The sequence below is a fragment of the Chamaea fasciata genome, unplaced genomic scaffold (assembly GCF_029207755.1).
Source record: "Chamaea fasciata isolate MVZ Bird 193981 ecotype frontalis unplaced genomic scaffold, bChaFas1.0.hap1 SCAF_6, whole genome shotgun sequence".
Taxonomy (NCBI): domain Eukaryota; kingdom Metazoa; phylum Chordata; class Aves; order Passeriformes; family Sylviidae; genus Chamaea; species Chamaea fasciata.
Window position 1 is genome coordinate 24,943,849 of NW_027094091.1, and position 25,761 is coordinate 24,969,609.

Below are 25,761 nucleotides of genomic sequence, written 5' to 3' on the forward strand. Positions count from 1 at the left end.
TATGGCTTATAAATCAAAACATGCAATCAGTGGTCACTATAGACTGTTCCTGCAGCAGGAAAGCAGTAGTTTTTTTCCAAGTGATTTTTCAATGAAACTGCATGCCTAAAAGGGCAAGCAGATAACCACAGAGTTTTTCAAAAGTGTTTCGCTCCCACCAGATACTTTAGAAAATCGATTTTACATTTTTCTGTATAGCTAACTATTTAAATATCTGCAATAACCTCAAATCTTTTGCTCTGAGAAACCACAATCTTCCAGGATCTTCCAATATCTGTGGGAGAAAAAGGTCCAGCCTTTTCAGCGTACCACACCCCAGCACACCCTCCGGGTGGGAAGTGGCACCCACCATTCCCTGTACCAATTTCTGTTCAGAGAGGACAAAAAGAGACACAAATTTTTCCAGCCTTGTCTGCTATGTGAAAAGCACAGGGGGCTGTCACAGAGAGCAAACCTTCCACAGCAAAACAGCTACCTGCCATGTTAAACCTTTCTTAGTTTTGGCTTTCTTGTATTAATTTCTCTTTCCATAAAGTTGTGTCTATTTGACAGGTACTCTCTTTCTCCTTCTCCAGAACATTTGCATGCAAGAAAAGTCATCCTACAATCTGTCAAGTGATGGCTTTTGCATGTTTACAAGAAAAGGAGTTCAGAGTTACCTGCAGGGAGCTGTAAATAAGATACTACAAATATTTGTATTTAATCTTGACTAGATGAAGGCTGGTACAGCTGAATTGAGAGCCTGAAAACTTCAGCTTAACCATGATAGAGTTCTAGGTTCATGGTTTATAAAAAGTACTTCTTAAAAAGAAAAAACCGGATACAGAACTAGAAGGATACAAATAGAACAGTTTTTTCCTTTTATAATTATTGTATTGTAACTAGTAAGCATCCACAATGATGTTCAATGATAAGTCAGTCAAAGAAATCTGATGAGATTTCTGCATCAAGGTCTAAAACTATCAAAATTAATTTTCAATTATTTATTCAAGACTTTAGACTCTCTTCACTAAACTTTTGAGCACTTTCAAATAACATAAAGGTAGGACCCAAGACTTAGATTTTCTTCCATTACATTTCATTAGGTTACTTAGCCATGCTTGTTTTTGCATACTTTCTCTCTTGGCTCATTAATCTGGCAGGCTTGCTGATGGTCCAGTTTCAGTGGGAAAGGCAGGGAGTTAAAGTGTGGACTCATGCTTCTGGTAGTAAATGATCTAGTAGGGTGGGAATGGTGTATTCATAACACTATTACTGATGAAAAAAATTAATTGGTATCTCCAGCTTCCTAAGATACAACTCTCAGCTCTTGACCTTTCCCCCACAAGAGGTCAGACTGCTGTCACTAGTTCTGCTATAAGCATCTGTCCCTGATAAGCTCAAAGCTGTGTCCTGTGCAATCTGTGTACCTGTTTATCAAGCTTTATGCGGGGACTACAACTTTTCTACGAGGCAGCACATGAATCCTAAACAGTCAAACTTAGCAGACTGACGCCATGCAAAACAGGTCAGCCAAGGTGACATTAACACATAATTATCTTTGTATTAGAACTTGCAACACACTTCAGTACTGTCTGTAGTAAAAGCAGGCTTTTCTGTATTATAGATTTAACTGCTTGAAGTACAGCTTTGGTTGCAAATTTTCTGTCCTATTTTGGGTCTAAAAAAATAATTGAATCATTCTCTTAAAAACAAACAAACAAAAACCCCAAACACAAACAAACAAACAAAAAACAACCAAAAACAATGCCAACAACACAAAAAACTCAACAAAAAAAGCTAAACCAGATTTTCACAATTTTTGTTCATGTAGTAATGACTTCATTTGTTCCATGATGTTAAGTGTCATACTAATAATTGCCCCATGACAGTCCCTGGAGATGATAGAAAAAAAAATAAAGAAAAAAGAATGTATTTATGTGAACAACAGCAGACCCACAAGACTTGCATCAGGATTTCCATGCTCTACATTGCTTCCTTGAACTCTGCCGTGCAACTACAGCAGGATTCTCTTACTGCCAATGTTGCAGTGCAAGAGAGAGAATGACCAATGGTCACAATCTAGAGGGGAATAAACTGTGGTTAATTTACCCCTTGCTGCACATTTGTATTCTTTGGGAGTACCAGATCCTTCAAGGCTGAAAAAAAGACATTCTTACCCAGAGAAGTCCTTGCAGGAACTGCATCCTTATTGATCCAAAATGACACCCATGAAAGAACAACTGTGAGTATACAAGGAATGTATGTCTGAATAGTAAAATATCCCATACGTCTGCTGAGATCAAAGAATATTGTCATAATAATATAATCACCTAAAAATTAAAAAAAATATAATTATATGACATCTAATATGGTTTTTGGTTGTATCTTCATCTGTTAGTCTTGATCTAAATAGATATTGCACAAAATAAAACCTTGCCTTACCAGACAAGGTATGAGAAATTTCAGTTGTATTCCGTAGCCCTACAAATGCAAACTGATACAATCTCCAGTATTTTGGATCTGCCACTTCAACAGAGGTTTTCTTCCATTTGTATTCAATTTCATTTCTGGGATATCCATCTAGAATAAAACAAAACAAATCAAACATTCAGCCATAGAACGTGCCAAAGCATGTTTCCTGATCTCTGAAGTTACTTATAAACTAAACCAGGGCTATAAATAAAGTGGATCTTAGACCATCTATTATCCTCCTGATACACTTAAAATTTCATCACAAAATATATGGCCTCAATTTTAAGGCTAGGTAAATGTAAGATCAATCAAAAACTGTGTAAATACAAATATTTAGAAAATATCTACATGGCATTCTCGAACTCCAGTAACAAAAAACTGGCTCAGAATCATCATGATTAAAATGTAAATGTCATTACATTTATCATTAAATGATCAAAAAGATCTTAAAAGTACAGATACTTACTAGTACATAATTTAATGGTTTAGGGAAAACCTCCTCAGAGGAGGCTGTAACAAGGTGGGAGTTGGCCTCTTCTCCCATGCAGCCAGCAACAGGATGGGAGGTCATGGCCTCATGTCTGCATCAGGGGAGGTTCAGGCTGGATACCAGGAAGAATTTCTTCGCTGAAAGGTTGCGAAGCATTGGAATGGGCTGCCCAGGGAGATGGTGGAGTCACCATCCCTGGAGGTGCTCAAGAAATGACTGGACGTGGCATTTTGTGCTATGGTTTAGTTGAGAAGTTTGTGTTCAGTCATGGGTTTAACTGGATGATCCTAGAGTTTTTCTCCAACCTGAATGATTCTATGATTACAATAGCACAATTCCCTAGGACTTTATTTTTTTTTTTTAATAAACATAGTTTACAACAAAAAGATAGAGCCTGAAGGTTGGGGTTTTGCTCGTATAATGTAAGTTCCACTGAAAGGAAAAGGACTCCTTATACTGATTCAGCATTTAGAGGAGCAGGTTGAAGAAAACATACCTTATTTTTCCTTTTAAGCATACCATATGGAACTAATTTTAAGCTGACAAGTCTTGCAGGCATAAGAAAAAAAAGTTTTTTCCATTTTTTCCAGGACAATGCATTTCCATTAACTGGAATAGGCATTGTATTAGACTACCAAGCAATAAGATTATTTTCAAAGTAGCAAAAAATGCATGTGATTCAACTCATTCATTAGCATGTTAAATAATGAAAAAATATAGTTGAAACATGAATGGTCAGTTCCTTGTTTTGCCACAAGGCCTTAAAAAGTAAACATTTGCTCTCCTGATGCCAAAATTTAAGTAAATTTAAAGCCTGAATGTAAAGAGGACAAAAAAGTGTTTTACCACTTACAGCTTGAAAACTCCAGAGGACAAGAGTGTTCATCCATAGGAAAATTATGAAGCTGAAGATAACATTCAGCATTAATTGTCAACCTAATTAGAAAAGGAAAGGGGAAAAAAAAGAAAATAGGCCATATTCAAGAATTTAGACACTTCAGAGTACATAGTAAAGAACATGCACAGAAATAAATTTTGCTAATTAATGGATATTATGAATAGCCTCCTCTGTGTCAGAAAAACAACATCCAGCATTAACACCAAAAAACAAAAAAAGAATTATTATTTCATGCAACTTGAGATCTGTTGTTTCAGCTGGTATTTTGAGCCATTTCAAAAATTTCATTTCATGAAGGGAGCACCCTTTAGCTTTACAAGAAATAGGGGATAAAAAGAAGGGTCTGAAGACAGGGGAAGGAGAGGACCTTATGATAGCACATAAGGAAGTTTTTGTAGAATACATTTATCAAGTCAAATTGCATTTGGCATCATTGCATCTGGTGGCTTCACATAAGAGAAAAACTGGGGGGGGACATTGGACTTGCTCTATACTGATGAAAACAGTTCTGGTGAATAGAGTATTTGGATAGGAAAAAGCAGACTTTGTTTCTACTTATTTAATGTCTAAAGCGTTCAAATAATTCACAACATATAAACTTGTTAGTACTGGTTTAGGACTCATAATTGTCTGAACTAAATCACTTTCTGCTTTTAAAAATGTTATCACAGATTGCCTCAGGTCCTCCAAGCAATAAGTGCAAAACTCAGTTCTGCTACCTTTCACTAGAAAGCCAAAGGGCTAGACTCCAAACTGACTTCTTTGCATTTAAAATACCTACTCCTTTGTTAGCGACACTGTGTAGAAAGTCAGAATGTCTTCTTAAATCAACTTTAAAAATTGCCATAATGCTCACATACTTGACTGTGTGCAATGCTTACACATTAGACAAGAAAGGATGGGAAAAGACTCTGAGACAAGCTGCCACATAGTTTTATAAGTGTCTGAACAAAGTATTTATTCTACACAAGCTGCCACTATGACGTGACCAAAGGTTTATTAGGAAAAGTGTATTTCTTAGCACACACTGTGGGAGAAAGGAAGAAAGACCCTTACCCACACTTTTAAGCAGAATACTCACTGTGGAGATGCTTTTCTAATTTGTCAATTATGATTTATCCATTTATTGCCTTCACTTTCCATTTTCAATTTTTGAATAGTTAAACACTCAAAGAAAACAAGCTGAGCCTTATGTTAGAAGCACCACAACTAGATCTGGAATCACTGATGATGCAATGAACAGACCATGGGCTACCCTCAGAGGAAATGCAGTAAGGCTGATTAACATTTTCACCACATCTGCCCCCCGAATTACCAACAAAGAAAGAGCGGTGATACAGGGGTGCCCATGAACCTGAAGCACTGTCAGATCATATTATTGTTCCTTCAATAAGCGAGCTATGAACCCTACAATGTTGTTTTACCTTAGGTCAAATTCAGTCCATATCCTCACCCATTCTGATGTTTGAGTGTTGCAGTGCTGGGTGAAAGCTTGTTCTGCTCTTCCATTACGAGCAGAACACACTGCACTTTATTTCTCATACTCTGACACAGTAATTCTAACCTATTGTTCTGTGAGGGCTACATGATTTTTTTGCTCATATTTATTCCCTTCTGTTACTTTGAATCTCTTTAGAAAAAATTTTGCATTGAAAATGAATGAACAATGGAAGGGTAAAGTCCAAGTATGACTCTACAATTGCTAACTAGAAAAAAAATTAGCATGTCAACAGAAGGGGGTCTCTAGAGGCTTTTATAAACACCAACTGGCATAATAAACCATTTAAAAATGTTCTTCAGAGATGTCTGTATGCTCTCAAATAATGCATACTAGGAAAAAAATTCAGTGAAGAGAACCCTTGTAAAGCATTCTAATTCTTCTTACATGCAATACAGGAGAAACTTATAAATTGTTCATGCAGAATAGACTGCATATGAACACAGCACAAATTATTGTGGAGAAAGTAATTAAAAGTGCCGCATTTGTTTTGAATAGATACATAAATAAATAAATAAACTCTAAGGAGCAAAATCATCTTTATGGTATCCTGTGCATAGACTATTTCTTGATCAGCTCCTGACTTACTACAAGATTTTTTCAGCATATTTAAAAAATATGACAGAGATGACCCTAAAATACTTTCTAGTAGACTACAGCAGTTCAAGAATTGTTTGAAAAGTGACTCAAAAAATAATACAGATAGCCTTAACCTTAAAAGCAGCACAGGCATCTTCCATTTGCCAAGAAGAATTATCACCAACATGTTTACTTATGCCTACTTTGCATGAACAGATCTGTTGATTTTAATAACTTGCAAGTGTAAATATGTTAAGAAGTACATGCAGGACTGGGGCCTTAGCTTTGATCAAACTTCTTATAATTTTTATTATTTGAAGCATTTAATATTTTACCTACAGAATATAATTTGGTGGAAATTAGATTATGAAGTATCTAGACCAAAAATAATTTATCTGCAGTATATTAGTGACAGATCAACATGAGGCTATATACTGTATAACACCCTTTTTTAAATCTTGCCTGTACCTAAATAAGACCAAAAATTGCTATCCTCTTCCATTGTCCTTAGGCAATTATCTCTGCATTATATTTCAATACAACGAATTTAATCTTTTTCATGATTGAATGATGTTTTTTATTTTCTTGTTTAATCAATTTCTTGCAAATTCCTGTGGTCCGTAACAAAAGAGATACCAGGAATTTGATTCATATTCACTATTTTCATATTCCTGTTCATAACAGGGTTTTGGGTTTTTTTCCACCCAAATAACAAAAACCCACCTTAGAGTATATAATACTCTTCCATCACTCCAGATTCGAAGCAAACGATTTGGAGTTGTTATCCAGTGAGCATCAGATTTCCTTGAGTTCCGGAAGAAAGTGTCTGGAATCCAAATTTTTCCAACCATATTGCTATTAAGCATAAGCACCTTCATTGAGCTGTTAAACTTTAGACGACTGTCATACCAAGTTTGGGCAAAAATTATATCTATAGTGTATTCCTAAAAACAGAGAAACAACCATAACTATGTTTATGTTTACCAAAGTCTGCAAGTCAACTGTTTTCTGACTCATACAGAAATCCGAAGCCACTTCCTCTATTCTCTTTTGTATTACCATTTGCATAGCAGACAGCAGCCAGGGAACACAGAATGAGAGACAGAAGATGCACACAGCCTTCTGTCCCCACCTCCTCTCCCCTGACAGACACTGATTACTTCAGGAAAAAGATGCAAGTGTAACTTGGAGGTTCCCGCACAGTGAAATCACCTCTGGGGGCCCTGGACAGAAATTTAAGGGCAACCATAGTATTTCAGGCTTAGACTATGTCTGTTAAGACAGATGTTCTATGTATTTTAAGAACCAAAGAGAACAAGCTTTCTATATTTTCCCCCAAACTTCAACTCACAATTTAACATTTTTCAAGAAATTTCAGATTACGAAGAATTCACAAATATGTGGAAATTAAACATGACAGTTTACAGAACTATCTGTTACCATCTGCCTTATATACCTACCAACACACACACAAAAGTACACAAAATCATAATCAAGAAGGAAATTTCCCTAAAGACATTCCACTTTACCTATTAAAGCCGTAAGGAAGCTCTTTCTGTAATAGAAAATCAAATTCCTCTGTAGACTTAAGGCCAGAAAAGAAAGATGAAAAACAAAATAAATAAATAAAAGGAAACCCCTTTTCATGACATAAGTAAAACTTGAAGGAGATAAGCAATACAGATGCACAAAAGAGCTCTGCTTTTTGAAGAATCCAGCCAGCTGTTTCTGCACTTCAGACAAAGGGGTAAAGCAGAAGCTGTCCATGTTGTCAGAGCTCTAGATCATTCTCCGACCTTAATGGCAACAATCTCACTGCCCGGTGGCAGAGGTGATCTTTCCAGCACGCTGCCCCAGGAGGGCTTCAATGGGTAACTCAGTGTCTCCCCTGCAGGGAAGGAGCTGGAGACCAGACTGAAACACTTGGTGTTGGTTGTTCACATCTCAGTTATGGATTGAATGGACAGGCAAAAGTGAGGAAGAGACGGTGTTCACATTCTTGCTTGAGCCAACGGGGTTAACACTAGTTTACTTGGTCAATAAAATGCATAGAAATTCTGTTCTTAAATAAAATCTGAAGGGCTCATTCATTGGAGTGGATTTTTTTGTTCGTTTTCCTTTTAAGCAATCACAGCAGCCAACTGTACTAGTTACAGATTCCTCACTAATTTCAGCAACTGATGCCACCCATCTCAGGAAAGTTTGAGAAATTTGGCACATCATCCTTGAGAAGTACCAAGGTAGATATTCTAGAACTGTCTTAACCTCTCTTAATTTTCCCACCTCTCCAGATGGGAGAAGTGCAAGTTCAGGAAACAGATATGCTAGAGGGAGCTTGCTCTGTGATGTATGGCAGATGAATTATCACCTCAACTGGGGTAATTCAGTGTTGTTCAAAGGTTATGAACTACTATTGCATGAGGCAAACAGTGGAGAGACATAGAGAACAAAAAGACTATAAAAAATGCATTTTTTTGGTGACTTTGTTCTAAAACTCTGCTTATTTCTTGAGAGTCACTGCCACCAGAGGAAGACTCTGCAGGTCAAAACAAGTCCTTGTTTTTTTGTGGGGTTTTTTTGGGTTTTTTTGTTTGTTTGTTTAGTTGGTTGGGTTTTTTTTGGTTTTTTTTTTTTGTAATTTCCAGAATTCCATATAGCTGTGAAAACCTGGAACTGTTTAACCTTAAAATTCAGCTTACTGTGCTCATTTGTAGTGGTTACAACTGAAAATGAAACATCTTGCTTTAGTATAAAGGAGAGCCCAAGGCAGGGCACCGGGGAAGAGTTTTAATGGACATTACTGGAACAGAATGAACAAAGATTTACAAATTGCCTTTACAGTACAAATAGGAGAAAAACAAAAGAAGTGAGTGAAATCAACCAGCATGATGAAACGTACAAAAAGTGAAGACTGTCTGAGTTTGAAGGTACTACTCTAAGCAGCTACTTCACAGTAGCAATGCCTGGTTGGAGAAAATAAATTATCAAAGTCATTATAGTAAAATCCACCCAAGCAAGAAAACAGAGCTTGTCATAGGATACCAACCACCCTAATAAATTAGATTAAAAAAGGAAGATTATTTTGAACACAGAAAACAAGGGAATGGCCTCAGTGGCTTCAGATGTTTGTATTTTTTTACCTTTCAGTATTAAATGTGCAAGTTTGTATCCTGTAAAATCCAAACAGCAGCACTGTGCTGGCTACGAAGAAAAAAACTAATTCTATCCCACAAGAAACCAGCATGCCATGTATTTGAGGAGATGTTTATAAAACTTCTAGGGAAAAAAAAAAAAACAAAAACAACAACAACAACAACAAAAAACCAAGAACAATTCTTCATGGTACATTGATAACTGTTCAAAAATAACCCACTGCACAATATTTTAATATCAGAAAATTAGTAACTGCTTGTTTACAAGTGTCTTGCTGAATGTCAAATGAGATCCAAGTGCTAGCCTCTGGTAACACACCTGAAGAGACTTATCTCCATTTATAAGCTCACACTTCTGCACTCAGACATCTCTCTCCCTCTCCCTCTGGAATCAGCCAACTACAGGCGTAACCCTACCATTCACCCCCCATGAAAGACACAGACTTGCAGCCTCATGGTGGGTGGCAGCAGCAGCTCACCCTGCTCTTCAGCAGGGACCCAGAGACAATGCTCTGATTTCACCCACGAACACTTATTCCACTTTAACCATCTGCCTTGGTGACATTACTACCTACTTCTTCAGCATATCTTATTTATCCTATGCCTCCCTGAGACCTCTCTGTCTTTGAGGGTCCATAATATATCCTGAGGCAGCACACGTTCTTCACAAAATGCATCTTTAGCCCAAAATATTTCCTATTTCCTTTTAAGAAGGAGAAATCTGGGTCCCTAAAATTTTTAAAAGGTTAGGTAGAAAAATCACTATACTGTCTGTTCTGAGAGTACTTTGTTTCTAAAGAAGATGAATAAAAGCCCTACCTTTTTTTTCAGAGATTGCTTGCTTACACAACAGCAACAAGATTTATACAATATTCTTTTAGTGCAACAAATCTTTCTAGCCAACTGTTTTGCTTTCCTAGTTTTTTTACAAAATTTAAAATTAACACTCTAATCACTTCTACTAGTCTTTCATGAAACTCACCATTTAATGCCACTGTGCAACCATAAAAATTGGTTTACTACTCTCTCTTTCTAATTACACTAATGACGAAATAGCCATGCAGAATAAAAGTAGAATGCATCTATGGCTGCATTAGTTACAGCCATAGCAGAATGCGTGCTTATTCATATTTAGCCTCACAGGGTTCAAGAACAATGGCACATATTGGCTCATATCTGGCATTTGATTAAATCGCTGAGTACCTTTTTTCACAGCTGGCATGAAGTGCCCACCTGCCTAACTACTTACAGGTAACTTCAATCCTTCCCCATCTCTTTCCTCTCTAAAAGATTGTAACAAATTCCAAAGGCTGGGAACAGTGTGACTAATCAGAGATTACCATTAAAGGGCCAGGCAGGGCACAAACTGTGACAACTGACAAATAGATTCATAGCTTGAGTGAAAATCATTTAATATATAAAAGTAATTTCTTCAAACAAAGTAAAAACAGCTACTGAAGGGGGATAAATAGAATCCTGAATATGTTTCATTGTCATTAACAGGTCAATTAGAGTCAGACTTGAAAATAGGTCAGTGGATTGCCCTTTTTTTTTTTTGTAATGGAAAGCTGTGAAAGAAAGAGAGGCAGATATCATCTAACATAATTGATTATCAATATAAACTGCATCACACAAATGCCAATGTAATATCAATAAGGGTAGGAAAAAACCTAGCCAAGAAGAAAAAGGAATTCTTGGATATTTTCTATGACAGTCAAACAACTGATTTGATATTCCACAATAAAAAAATATTGTGGACAAGGCAAGAAACAAGTAGCTAAATTGTTGGCTGGATTATGTTAAATGCAGCCCATTTTGTTTGATGCAGCCCATTTTGTTTGACAACAGGAGAATGTGGCCTAGTTTCATGAGGCCAAACAGAAAATCAAGGAAGAGTCCCAAAACCAAACTCAGAAACAGAAAACAATAAAAAACATATTAATATTGTTTCAATATTTGTTCAGAAACCCAACCCAGCTTATCTTCCTGATACAAAATGTTTTGTGAAGGGCACCTCAAGGTTCCTGTAATAGCACATTCCAATATCTGTTTCATATGCAGCTCCTCTAAGCAGTTCAACTAACAAGTTGACATGACTTCAGTCAGTTATTTTATCATTCTACTCAGCATTCAAATTCCTTAAACTGGAATTCAGTGTAAGTGTGGCAGGGAATTTTTCAGAAAAAATTAAGAAGGGGAAACTAAGGAAAGCATTCTTCCAATCTATAGGTTTCCACAATAAGAGATGTGATTTAATACCAAATATCAGTTTAGTATTTTGATGAAAAGATTTAAAAAAAAAAAAATCATAGACAAAACCAGTAACCACACACTCTCCTAAGAAGTAAGCACAAAATAAAGCATCAAGCAGTAGTCAATTGATCTTCATCTTCCCAGGGTGCTGCCAATAAACACTCATAACCTTTACCTTTTCCCTCACCCAAATTTCTTTGGACATCAATAAGGGGCTATAAAGTAATTAATTAAAATACCTATTAAAATAACCTATTCTTGATGTATAACCTCTCTTTAAAAAATGTTGAAAATGTGGCTACTGTCCCTGGCAGGTTACTTAAAAAGCCCTTTAAAGAGATTTTTTGAACTGCTTCAGGGCCAACGATGGTTTCAGAACTTAATCCCCATGGCTGAGACCAAAGCAAAAGTAAAATTTCTTGGTTTAGTAAACCATTTTAGTTTTCTCTCTAAAGCACTCTGAACTTACTGACCTTAGGGTGAAACCTAATATATCCAACAAACCAGAGTGCTTCTGACACGTACCTGTAATATTACATTAATGATACTGCAGCCATGGAAGAGGTGAGGGCTGCAGGAAATGCAGTGAACAGAAGTGCACAGCGTCTGCTTCCAGAGTCTTTTAATCAGTCAGATTGCTATAATTGTACAGATAATCACACTGGAGGATGCTATGAGAACATATGCACAGGGTAAGTGGAAATACAACAAACCATATCTACAGAAGGTGAGGAAGTACAGCAAGACCTACATAGTCACAATTCAGAAAAAAATCCCACTCTTCACATCACAATTTGGCATCTGCGCTAATCTAGTCCTTATTTTGAACATGCAAATTGACAGATGCAAACGACAATATGAATAAAAGGCAAGACTTTTTTCACTGCTTTGTAGATTACAAACTATCATTAAAATCTTGCCAATAGTGAAAAGATTATCTAGAAAAATAACTAAAGCACTTCAACAAAATCTCTGCTTTTATTTCATCAGCTTAGATTTTGGTCATTTGAAGAGAACCTAAAGAGAGGAAGCAGAAAAGTTTTACACATAATCTATATACATTCTCATGGTAAAAATTATATAAAAAGTTTTGATTTACTTTTCAATAGAAACTTGTATATTTCAGCCAGTAGCTCTCATGAACAAACATTAAACTCTAGAAAGAACTAGAGAACTCAGAACAAAACACAACAAAAACCCATAATAACAACTATCAAAAAACCCAAAAAAACTGAAACAAAAAAAACTGACCAAACAAAAAATTCTCCACAAAAATAAAAAAAAAAACCAACCACCAAACATATGCAAATACATATACATCAAAAACCCTGGAATACATGGATTAAGGATTTGGCTTAGGGATTGTCAATAGTGATTTATCAGCTCCATTGACCGTACTTTCTAAATTAAGCAGCTACATTTACCTTCTTGTAATTAAGAGACGCTCTAGCCAAAATTGGACTTACAGGCAACTTTAACCACAAAGCCATACATTACTCAAGCATACACGGTTTTGTAGTTTCCCTTTATAAATAAAGGGAATACTTCACATTCAGTATGGTGTAACTGTTCTCAAAGCAAGACTAATTGCACAGTTACTGTTTGGTCTTTAACGTACATGGTTTTCCTGCCATGGCTCAAAATCCCAACACTGACGGCAAACAGACTTATCTGTGGCTTGGTTTCTACTCTGCAACTCCTGTAAAATACATGATCCTACATGAAATACAGCACACCTATTTGTTTTTCTGGTTGACGAGGCAGAAATCAGCTCCAAATATCAATCATCTGCTACACTATACAAGACACATAAGAGCATGTGCAAACATCAAGATCTTCCTAAAATGAGCCTCTGCTTACTTAGTGGTCACAAGAACCTGTTGTGGGGATAAACCTCTACAATAGAAACACCACTGTTATTCAAAAAGGCAACATCTCAATTAGCATTTACTGTATGCTGATGACTGACATAGCCCAAGAAAAAGTGTTTGAAACATGCATTCTCCGTGGTGGTCTAAATAAGCAGCACCCAGATGTGAAAGACTCAGTGAACTTTAAATTGGGCAAAACCAGAAGAAAGTGGAAGCCAAGATCAACAGGCAGTGAAGTTGCATTCACTTATTTAAAAAGCATATTCTATTTCTCAATGGCTACTTGGTCAGTGTTGTCATCCCTACTGCCAAGGGAGCAAGGCAGCACTCTTTCCAGGGGTAGGGTTACTTTCTTGGTCAGCTTGGAGGTGCAGCTGCACGACAAGGCTTCCAGACTGTCCCCCTCTCAGCAAAGTTAAATTCTTGTAGTATGCGCCCTGAGGAGAAAAGCCCATCTGTAGCTGCCTGGCTTTTTAAGAGAGAATGAAGTTTTTTAGCGTCAGCACAGATCTTCACAGCAGCCCTTGTAGGGGCCAGTGAATTACAGTAGTTTTTGCTGGTACACAGCTAATGAAAACCTCTGATAAGAGCCATTGCTGAGGTCAGCCTCTAAAGCAACAAGCTGTTACAAGCTATGGCAATAATCAAAGCACACCCTCTGCCTCTCTTCTCCCAAACCCAGTTCAACTCTAGGCCAGCAGAATTATACACACAACTGGAACGCAGCACCTATGTCCATATAGACAGACAGATAAGGAATTAATAACTAAGAACAGGTGTGTGGTGTTCTTCAAAACATTTATCTTATAGCTGGCACAGGGATAAGAGATACAGACAAAAAATTAAATGCATCTTGTCTTAGCTGCAGACATAAGGGACACAGCATGGCTGAAGAAGACAGAAAGTATTTGGAGAGGATATTAGGGCACAGGAAGTAATGATAAACCACACATCAGAGTAGACAGGTAGTCTATGCTGCTTTGGGGTGAAAAGAAAGAGTAAATTGCTGTTTGGGTTAGCTTTAACACTAGTCAATACCTTTACCTTATCAATGAAATGCTATGTAATACTTACATTTACATTACTCTTGGTTTAAATCATCACAGATCACAACTGAACCATGCAGGCACTCAATATTGCTTATATAAGATACATAACCTCTGCAAGGAGCTTATGGCTTGAATCTAACATAAAAGGCAAGATTTGGAAAGCCAACGGGGGCATAATTAGAGATAGCAACTTTAGCACAACACAAGCTTAATTCTCTGTGATATTTTTTAACCTTCACAGAGGGGAAAAAATGGGAAATGAGCAAAAGGAAAAGTAGTTTTAAAAAGAAACAAAATGAGAAACAATGAAGTGGCTTTGCAGACATTTATAGGAAGTTTCTTTCAAGTATAAAGGGCAGCTTGGGAGAAACTGATATAAAAAGTTGAAAGTATGGGAGCAGAAACTAGCAAGATCTGAGGCAGGAAATGGCCTCTTGAGGAAAAAAAACCCAACTAAAAAATCACTGAGGACAGGTTTTGAAGTACCTTGAAAGTGAAAGGGAACAATTTATGTGTGAGATCCAATGAAGGAGAAGACAAAAGAAGAACTTGAGCAAGAGATAAGTCAGTAGAAAAAGTGGAAATGTCCTATCTATAGGACAGGTCTAGATTATATGAGTGGAGCCAAGCTGCAATTGGAAAGATTACAGAACTACATTAGCATAACAATGGGAATTTGGACAGGAGTTTTCATATGACAGGTTGAAAAAATAAAGAAATATAAAATCCCTTTGTATTCAGAATTTGCAAGACTAAAACTGAGACCTTACTCCTGGTTCTATGATCCATCACATCCTAGAAAATTTTTAGATTTCAGTTTTCAATGGCATAGAATAATGATTATTCACAGCAACTGAGAGTGTTTAAGAGGTGAAAAGCTATAAGGTTTAAAGCTGTGATTCAGCATATTGAGCTAACAAAACAACGGTGAACACATATGAGTGACACAAGACAGAATTTAGACTGGATAAAAGGAGACACAGAACAGCAGGCAACTGACACAGAAAGGTGGCTACATTTGTCCATGAGACTTCCAAATAACACGTGGCTAAATTTGTCCATGAGACTTCCAAATAACAGAGTGCGGGAGAAGATAAGGTGACCATGGAAGACATACTGTGCAGAAGCAACAAAGAATAAGCTTTAAGAAATACATTCACATCAATACTTAAATAGATCAAGAGTTAGGAACACAAGAAAGTAAGAGATTTTATCACAACACACTGACAGACTGACCACAGATAAAAAGGAAACTTTTTCAGAATTGTTGTCTAGCCCTATTCATGTCCACAGCTCAGCACTCCTGCCATTTCTTTAACAAATTACAGAGTCACAGATTAGCCCTGTGCCACTACAGAGCACTTACGTCTGAAATCTCAGGGACTTCAGAGACAGTTTGTTATTGCTCTGGCTGTGAATTCTATGGATCTGAGACAAAAAAACCCAGGATTTTCAATCAGTATGCTGGCACACTTTACTGAAATTAGGGGAGTGAAGTAAAAATAAACAGTAGTTGTTGTTGTAGTAGTAGTACTATTACTATATTGATTATATTGATTATTATTATTACTGAAACCATGCCAACGGTGGCTAAAGTGATGCAATGGTACAACACAAAACCAGTATTTCCTAAAGCATGAACTAATCTAAGATTTAAGAACCAAACACAGCACAAAAAGACTGCAGCCTTATATAATAGCATAGCTATTATATGACACATGGAAATTAGGCCATATTTTACAGCAAAGAGCATAGATTTTCCTAGTGACTTGTGTGGAACCTTCAGTACCTCTCCTGGCTTCATATCTATTAAACGACAACTGGCAAACTGAAGTTGAAAACAGGAAAAATACTGAATGCTGTTTAAAGTCAGGACTGCAAAGAGGTCTGTTCTCTGCTTTGGTTTCAGAAGGCTACAGCAACATTTGTCAGAAGTACAATAACTGCATTTTCCCTGACCTCTCACCATTCCCTTCAAATTGATCACAGGAATTGGGATCAAGAAAGGAACTGCTATGCTGTCCCTGTGTGAGCAGAATATTGCATGTATTTGGCCAATTCTCTCTGAACAAGACAAGCTTAGAGCTATTTTCCAATAGCAGTAACCAAACTGCAAGAACCAGACTAATCAATCAAAAAAAAAAGTGACAACAATCATGAAATTGTACTTGTGAAGTATTACTTATTTTGTGGAGATGGTAACAGAAGAAATGTTAGCAGAAATATGGGGTTTGACTTTTAAGTATATTCCATAAAAAACCTCATGATGCTCAAGGCTACTGAAAAAATATTTACTCAGCTGGTCTGCATGAACAGCATCCATCAATCTCAAAGAGTCGTAATTAACCATGATCACTTGCAGTGCTGACAGGCACCACAATGACTGGAATCTATCTTCCCTAATTGAAATAAAAGTGTACGTTGGAAAAAGAAAATAATTCTAACTTCTTTCAAAGAAGATACTGTACAGTAAGAAATGGGTAATATTCAAAGACCCACTGATACTTTTGTCCTGTTTGATGAACAAACTGATCACAGAATTCCTGCCATTTGAAAGAGAATTAAACCAATTTGCATAAAGTGCATATACTTGACTTTCCAAAAATTTCCATTGTTTGCACACTGAAACCACACAACCATTAGGAAACTTCACAGATTCTCAAATATGGGCCGAAGTGCATCCCTCATGATTTTCCTTTCAGTCAGTCTGTATAAAGCTAATAGGGACAGTGGTTCTTTTCAAAACAGTCTTCTTCAAAAATGAAGGAAATTCTAACCTCCAGGATAAGCTTCAGGTGCATTTCGCAAACCACGACAAGACCCATAAAGCAGTGTTCACTCAGTCCTGAAATATTACTATTATTGCAGCATTTGCATAGCACTGATTTATTGTGTTTAGATTTCTCATACAGAACTGTGTTCTTTTAGACACAGAGCTCTGTACTAGATGGACAAGAAGGGAGAGACAGTTCATATCTTTCCTCTTAGGCAATTCCTACTTTGGATTTTTTTCTAAAAGAATTTGTTAAATCCTTAAGTCAATGTTCACACATGTAAACTGAATAGGGATCTGCAGGATCAGGGCCTTACTAAATCCAGTATCATTGAGTAACACACCACTTAATATAATTCAAAACCAGAGTTTAAACAAAGTCGTTTTACAGAATTATGCACAGAAAGAATGTATATCTTTAAGTACTGGATTTCAGGGTACCTGCAGGTAATGTATCTTCAGGTCATGATTACTTATATTCAAATGTACTTTGTGTAAATTAAACTGCACTGTAAAGTAAGAGCACAAACCTTCAAACCCTCAATACAAATTTAGTGAGCAGCAGAGTAAGTGCGGTGACACACCTGGCCACAAAGTATCCTCCACAAGTGCAATAATGTTGAGCGATCTGTATTACTGATCCTACTAATCCTACTGATTACAGCAATCTGTATTACTGTAATACTGATCCTATTGATACCTTGAAAAAAAAAATCTGCTGCTAGTTACTGCAAATAGAGAATGAATTGGAATTAAGAAGGATACTTAAAATTCACCACCAGCACATTCTACATAAAGTCATAAATGGTACACTATGACAAGAAAAAATGTACCCTACCACATCCAGGCCATGCAGCCTGGCTACCAAAGTAGCATATTGTGTACTCTGCATCTGATTTGCTAAGTATTTTAGATCTCTTGTTAAAAATAAGAGTGGTAGGCTTCAAAGTATAGCTTCAACCTGTGATCACAGTAGCCTTCAAGAGTTAATAAGCAAAGATCACGTGAAAAAAGCTAAATTATCCAGAGAAGAGAAATGTTGGAGAACAACAAGGAAACTGAACTGATCTACTGAAGTGTAGTCCTAAAAATTTATCCTGGAATTTTCAGATTGGGCCTTCTAACAGCAAGTTCCAATAATAAATACAAAAAGGGAATACAGAGCAGCATCTCATCCACAGGAAGGGAAATAAATAATAGTAGCACTCAAACACACTAAAATGGCAATATCAGAATGCCTCAAAGTGTTAAATCATGATTTAGACACTCATTAAAAAGCAAAGAAAATTAAAAACATCATTTTGTTTTTGTAAACCTGTATATTTATATATGTATTCAGTCTTATACAGACAGACACAGACAGTCTGGTAGAGCACTTTCTTTTAGTTTTTAGTTGATCAGTCACGATGTCTGTGTATCTCTATAGAAACAATACGCTTCTTTCTAACTGTTTACTATATGAAACTCAAGTAAATATACATCAAATACAGGGAAAGTATAAACTTTTCTCTTTGTTCTTCATTTTTGACAGAATGATCCAATTCTGCTTCTTACTTAAGGAGCTGCACCCGCATTCCTTCTCAAAAAATTCCTCTCATTTGTGATTTCAGTCTTTTAATGTCATAAGAGTTTTGATCAAAAGAAATTACAAGAAGAGGTCATCTCTTAGTTAAAGGAAGGCAGAAATGTCTTGGAGGAATGCCATGCCTCTCCCAGACAACTGAATTGTGCACTTGAACAGCCTTGTCAAGCCACAAAAGCTGTGGTGCTGACGTGGTTCTCCTCTGGATAGCTTGGGGCATCAGTAGCACAAAAACTTTGCATATATATCAATACATAGGGTTTGGCGGATGAATACCGGGCAGAGAAAGCTAAGGAGCACAAGAGGCAGCATGGATCAACATGCATTTTTGTACTGGGACCATATATCAGACTCTGCAATTTGTATCAACACTAAACAATGGTTGTTTTTCATCTTGGCCCTAGTTTGGAAGCAGAAAGGCAGTCAAAGCCTAAAATTCTATTTAGAGTGTTGAACATTTAGTAAAAATAGGCTCTTAATATCCACTGCATATCTAAACTCTGTAAAGAAATCCCTAGACCACCTCAGAGCTACTGAGGATCAAGATTTTGGTCATAGGAATGCACTCAGAATCAGCAAATCATTAAGGTTGGAAGTCAGCTGTATTATCTAGTCTCACCACCCACCCAGAACTGAAGCTCCTAAACCAGTAAACCATATCACCCAGCATCCAGCCCAGACATGTCCTAAGCAGCTCCAGGTGACTGCTGATGGTGACTCCATCACCTCCTCAGGCAACCTATTCCAATGCCTGACCATGCAAACAGTGAAAAAGCTTTTTCAATATCCAATCGGAATATCACCTGCCTCAGCTTGAGGCCAGTTCCTATTGTCCCCTCACTCTAGGCACAGTAGAAGAGACTGGACCCCACCTCACAACAAACTCCTTTCAGGGAGTTTTACAGAATGATGAGGTCCTAAGCCTCTCAAGAGTAAACAAATCCAGCTCTCTCAGCTGTTCTTCCTAAGATATGTTTTACAGACCTTTCATAAGCCTCGCTGCCATCCATAAGCCTGGATGCTGGACATGCTCTAGCATCCCAATGTCCTTTTTAAAGTGAGGGACCCAGAACTTCAGCACTCAAGTTGCGTCCCCACCAGTGCCGAGTACAGGGGGACAGTCACTGCCCTGGTCCTGCTGGCCACACTATTGCTGATGGCAACTGGACACACACTGGCTCATGTTCAGCAGCTGCCAGCCAGGACCCCCTTTCTGCTGAACAGCTCTCAAGCCACTCATCCCTCAGCCTGTAGCACTGCATGTGCAAGACCCAGTACTTAGCCCTAATGAGTTGGTCCTTGGTCAACTCATCAAGTTTGTCCAAGTCTCTCTGCAGACCCTTCCTACCCTTAAACAGATGAACACTCCCACTCAACTTAGTGTCATCTGCAAATTTACTGAGAGTGCACTTGATCCCCTTATCCAGATCATAAATCAAGACAGAACTTGCCCCAGTATTGAGTCCCAGGGAACACTGCTAGCAACTGGCCACCAACTGAATAGAGCTCCATGCACTACAACTCTCTGGGACTAGCCAGCCAGCCATTCTAGGGTCCACTCACACAAGCTATGAGCTTCCAGTTTTTCCAGGAGGATGCTGTGGGAGATGATGTCAAATATTTTACTGAAGTCTAGAGAGAACACTGCCTTTACCCCTCGTCTACTGAGCTGGTCAGTTTGTCATAGAAGGAGATCAGGTTGGTCAAGCTGGACATCACTTTAACAAGCCCATGTTGGCTGGGCTTGATACCCTGGTAATCCTGAATGTACCATGTAATGGCACTTAGCTGCATTTTAAATGGCTGTTGCACAATGCATAGCATAGATTAGCTCTAAATGACAGATTCAAAAATCTCTAGACTTAGGATAATAAGCCTAAATACTCTACTGATTCAGACACTTGTTTAAAGTGTTTACTCAGGATTCAGATGCCTGAAGGGATCACAAGCTCTAGGAAAATGTATCTTAATCATGGGCTGACTACAGAATCTAAAATGTTGCGTAGATCTTACAAACTAGTAAAAGCCAAAATACAAGAGCCTTCAAAAACAAGCTCTAATGAATGTCATGCATAGACCTCATTTACGAAAGTGGAAGTTTATCAGATAGCAAAAAGAAAAAAGCCAATTAAAAAACCAAATTGTTTCCTTTCATAGTATGTGTTCTTATAAGCTTTCAGACAAACATACTCCCTTGATATGCTGCTTCAGCATTATTGTCAGAAAAAATACCCGCTACATCATGCCATATTGTATCCAAACCTGATAAAGGACATAATTTGTCAGAGTGAATTAGGGTATCTGGCAAATGAGTAATTCAATGAGGATTGGAAATCACAGAAAATGTATTCTCTTATGAAGTGATCAAATTAAGGGCTAAGGACAGCCCTTGAAATGGAAGAAAATTTTGGATTATTGGTTAAAAATCTCAAATAATATTGACTCCAGGGAAAGTGCCTTCCTAATGAAATCAACAACTCACATAAAAGAAGCTTACAGGGTAAAATGTGGGTTTTTTTCTTTTGCTGAGAATGTTGTTTCCCAGGATAAAAGCAAATTCTTTTCAAGTATATAGTTTTACTTATTTTTACAAAGGTTTGAACCCTGTACTGAGGTTAGATGTTCATACAAGCAACGTTCTTTACGTGCAAGCCCAGTGAAAACAGTTGCCCTTTTATGAAGGCTACAGTAGTTTCAGACTGTAATTTAAATTTATAAGTAGTTTTCTGTCCATTTTTAAAAAGCATAGAATAGTTTTTAAAGTTCTATATCTTAGTAATATTTACTTTATTACCCTTTGGTGGGATGCATCATTATTTTTCTTTAAAGAGAAATCAGAAGGTTGGAAAGAAAAATCCATTTTTAACTATTAGGATCCCACTCCCTAGTGAAATAATATGCCTTTTCAGTAGGATGCCAATCCTTACCTTGGACTGTAAGCCAGTATGACTGGCTTTTACTAGCAGCATGGCAAGGACATCACCACCCAGCTCTGGCACAGCTCTAGCAGACATGGAGAGACCTCTAAACTGACATGAAATAGTTCCATGGCTGATACTCCCAGGCCCTGGGCTGAGTAAGAAGAAGGAAGCTGTGGGCACACGAGAGGTCATGGTTCATAGCTGAACCATAGCTGGAAGACTGCCCAGTGGCTGCAGAGACAAGAGGAGGGCATGGGAGATTGTCAGGGTTATTCTGCAAAGCCAGCCATGTTCTAGCTCTTAAAAAATTGAAAACTGAAACTGTAAGCATTTCTCATGTTCAGTTCCAGTGTGCGCAACACCTACTGGTCACAGGCAGAAGAGCTTACACAAGTTACTGGAAAAAGAAATCTCTACCACTTGCTAAATTCTCCTTACACATGCTCACAGTTTGCTTCCATGGTAAGTTCCTTCAGAAGAGGATTGGACAGAGAGAAGCAAACAGAAAGACTGCAGAAGGGAGGCAGACAAAAACAAAGACGCCACTTACACCAGACATGGAAGCTGGAAAATGTTCCCCACTCTGTCACTCTTATGCTCTATCACACATTTCATTATATACAGTCCTGGCCTGAGACATGGACTTCCCTGCCACAGCCCCAGGTAATGACAACCCTAAGCTGGTTAGACCATTATGCTAGAATGAATATCCTTTGCCACAGATCTGCATCTTCTCCCACAGTATCTGACTACCACTGGTTTTTCTTGCTTGGCTTCCAATCACTGAAAGTCACTGTTCTCTATGCCCACATGATGACATAAGCCTAAACCACAAGATCCTTAATAGTAATTGAGAATTACTGAACTCTCAAAAAATACTCAGAAGCCCCCTGAACTGGCACGCTCCAGCCTCTGAACAAAACTCTTCTCTGCCATGCAAATTCAACACTGTCAGCAATTCTGTAGGGAGGAAGTAAAGGAGGTAAACTCAAAATCACCTGAGGGAAATTCCCCATCTTAGTCCTGGCCAAAAGGCCTTTTTAAAGCCTCTACCATTTCATACAATGCACAGCCTAAGAGAACTAGGAAAATACCACACCCACAACTTCCTCATAAGTGCTGTTACTTTAGTGTTGGTACTAAACAGATAGGTCAGATCTCAACAGGTGTATCACAAACTAGGTGAGATGCATTTCTTAACTTCCAAGAAACCAGCCATGTATACACACACACTGAAAACAACACAGCATAATCAATGGAAAAAGAAGGACCAAAAAAAATTGCTTTCTATGAATTTGAAGAAAAAACAAAGAAACAATAGATCACTTCACCGAAAATAGCTTTGTTCACAACTGCTGTGTCAAATATTATTTTTCTTAAGCTCTGAAGAGTAGCTCCAGGAAATCGAACTGGGTCAAAGATAAACCAGGTACACACAAAGATTGTGGAAATGTTCAGCGCAAACAAAAGCAAGGACCTGATCCAATGTACTCCATGTGACCTCACTTTTTTAAAAGAAAAACTGCATTTTTAAAATAACAATTTCAAACAGAGAGACTTAATGTACCTCTGCAATAACTACAGTCATATTCAACAGCATAAGAATATTCAGTCAAAAATAAAGAAACTTATTTCAATGAGATTAGAATTATTTCATAATATTAACCCAAAGCAACATGCAGATGATGTTTTCTGTCAATAATCAGAACTTACCATATTGATTGGGTCAACTGGACCGATGCTGTTAACGTAGACATCTGTTTCAATTACTGTAGTTCTCACTAAACAAAACAGTAGCCATAATAATTACATATTTAATTAACTGTGCATTATTAGTGCAATTTAATTTATTTAACTAAAAACCAGCATATCTGGAATTCTTTTATTAGATTCAGAATAATAAAATTTCTGGTTTGTTCATTTTGTGAAGGATCATATATTACTTTGATCTCTTATTTCATATGACTTTTCAGAATTATCAACTTGAACTTTTTAGTTCATAATGCAATCTCCACCTGTGCTTTTTGATAAAATATAAGATAGATAAAAAATGTAAAGGAAGGAAAAACATATAAAACTAAAACCCCTCAAAACTTCTTCCAACATAAAAATACAATCTTAAACAGAAAACAAGTTTGAACATTTTTTTCGTACAATGAAACATGAGGTCTGGGACAAATGTGTCTATCAGCTGCAAGGAATCAATACGAAGTGACTTCTATCAATTTCTATTAAGAATGTGTAACAGATACAAAATAACTTTTCACCACAGGTTTCATCAATTCATGAAGCTATAGCACACCTACGGATTATTAATGTTCTTTCATCAGCTTGATTAATACACTGGTTAAAACATCAAACTGAAAGATCCTCAATGAAAGTAAAAGTTAAACATTACCAAACTTATTTTTTCTTTAAAAACAGGGAAAACACTCTGAATGTGCAGACAAAAGACCAAAAATTTTAAAAATATATTCCACTACAGAATATGCTCTCTACTTAGTGCATTTACAGAAGGATGCAAAATCTAAGAGTGTCCATGAAAGGCACACCTGAAGTACAGGAGGCTCTGATAGTTCATTTTTTTTCCTCCTAACTGGTTTATAAAGAAAAAAAAAAAAAACACAAATGAAAGAGGAGAGGGTGCATTTTAATTTCATCATTTTAGCACGCATTTTCTTCTAGTTTGTGCTGGAGAACCAGCATGTGGACACGAGGATATATGTCCTTGTACCCAGTGGAATGAAGAGGGATAAGAGTAATAGAGCTCTGCTGGTTCTCTTTTGATATCACACAATAAAATAAGCATCTCTTTCAATCTGCAGATAAAAAAGTGGGAAGGTACAAAGAAAAAGACATTTTGATTTCATAGGAGATGGATCCTAGGTCATCAGATTTAATTTTTTTATACGGCAAAACTTCGGAGATTGTCCAAGTGTTTAACAACAAACCTAAAATCGTAAGTAAGAAGGTTTTTCAAATTTCTACAAACTTGGACATACAGAAGGAAAGACTGTAACATTGACATCCTTGCCAGCTACAATGACAGCAATGACAGGCAAGATGCATTTCCTAAATATCCCAAGATACCTTTTCTCTGCCAAGCTCACTTGGGAGAAAATTCCCCTGATTCCAGATCTGGTTAATGGTGTGAACCTATGCCTGACAGGAAGACACACTAGTAAGGGTCCACAAAGGATTTTCTGTATGACCACAGAGCACAGAGTCACTTGATCACCACCCTGTCCTCAGCATGCTTCATAGAAAGTTTAAACAGATTCTTGAAACCAATTTATTTCCTGGGGGAAAAAATGAGTACTTCCTGCAATGATCCTCATGGGCCCCTTCCAACACAAAATATTCTGCAATTCTGTTATTCTTTGATTGTAAGCTGCAAATGTTTCCAATTTCTGCAGAGCTCATAAAGGAAGAGAGACAGCACAGGAGCTCATACACACAGACTGAAATTTCAGAGTAAGAAAAAAGTTTATAATGTGTGTAAATTGTCATAAGTATAATGGAATCCTTTTAACATACATCACATTCTGCAAATAGATATCCTCTTTCTTTAATCTGCAATCCTATTTCTTTTTATGACAGCAGCCCCACTGCTAGACCAGAACACAAGGAGATGGATCAAATTATATCTTGCCTTATTCCTCAAGTAATGTTGAATACTTCATTATGAAGAATCTCTCACCTTAAAATATGACTCACATGATTCTTCCCCCTCCACCTCCTTTTTTTCCCCTCTCAATTCCATTTACACTGAAAGAGCTAAATACTCTGCAGATGCAGCCACTCCCTTTCCAACAGTCATTGTATCATCTGCCAGCTTTACTACAAAAATGAATTGCTAAAATAATTCAAAATATCATTATTCTTGACCAAAACTTTCCTATGAGACCACACTAAAAATATCCCAGCCACTGACATCCCTTATTAACAACTAAATTTCGAGCTTTGTCAGTGACACAGTTTTTAATGGGTGCTGTGTCAATTTTAAGAAATTCTAACTTGCATCATGCAGTATTTCATATACCACAAGGGCTTTCCTGTAGTGAGCCACTTAGTTCATTTTGGCTTTCCATATTGCTCTGAGTAAGATTATTAGAGGTATTTAGAGTCAGTGAACAGTTTGAAAACATGCCTCTATTGAAAATATTTAATTGACATAAATGATCCAGAGAAAGAAACCCAATTCAAAAGGAGTGTAAAAAGCTATTTTGTTACCGTAGTTC

General features: G+C 37.2%; 1 protein-coding gene across 1 annotated transcript in view; it reads right to left on the reverse strand.

Annotated features, from left to right (window-relative positions):
- The window catches only part of GABRG1 (gamma-aminobutyric acid type A receptor subunit gamma1), a 53,249-nt gene that overhangs the window by 6,576 nt on the left and 20,912 nt on the right, over positions 1-25,761 (reverse strand). Inside the window, exons 3-7 of the mRNA XM_066185691.1 lie at positions 23,234-23,301; positions 6,643-6,863; positions 3,798-3,880; positions 2,425-2,562; positions 2,160-2,312 (exon numbers count right to left, since the gene is read on the reverse strand). Of these exons, the coding sequence (XP_066041788.1) occupies positions 2,160-2,312; positions 2,425-2,562; positions 3,798-3,880; positions 6,643-6,863; positions 23,234-23,301 (663 nt within the window). The remainder of the gene's footprint in view (positions 1-2,159; positions 2,313-2,424; positions 2,563-3,797; positions 3,881-6,642; positions 6,864-23,233; positions 23,302-25,761) is intronic.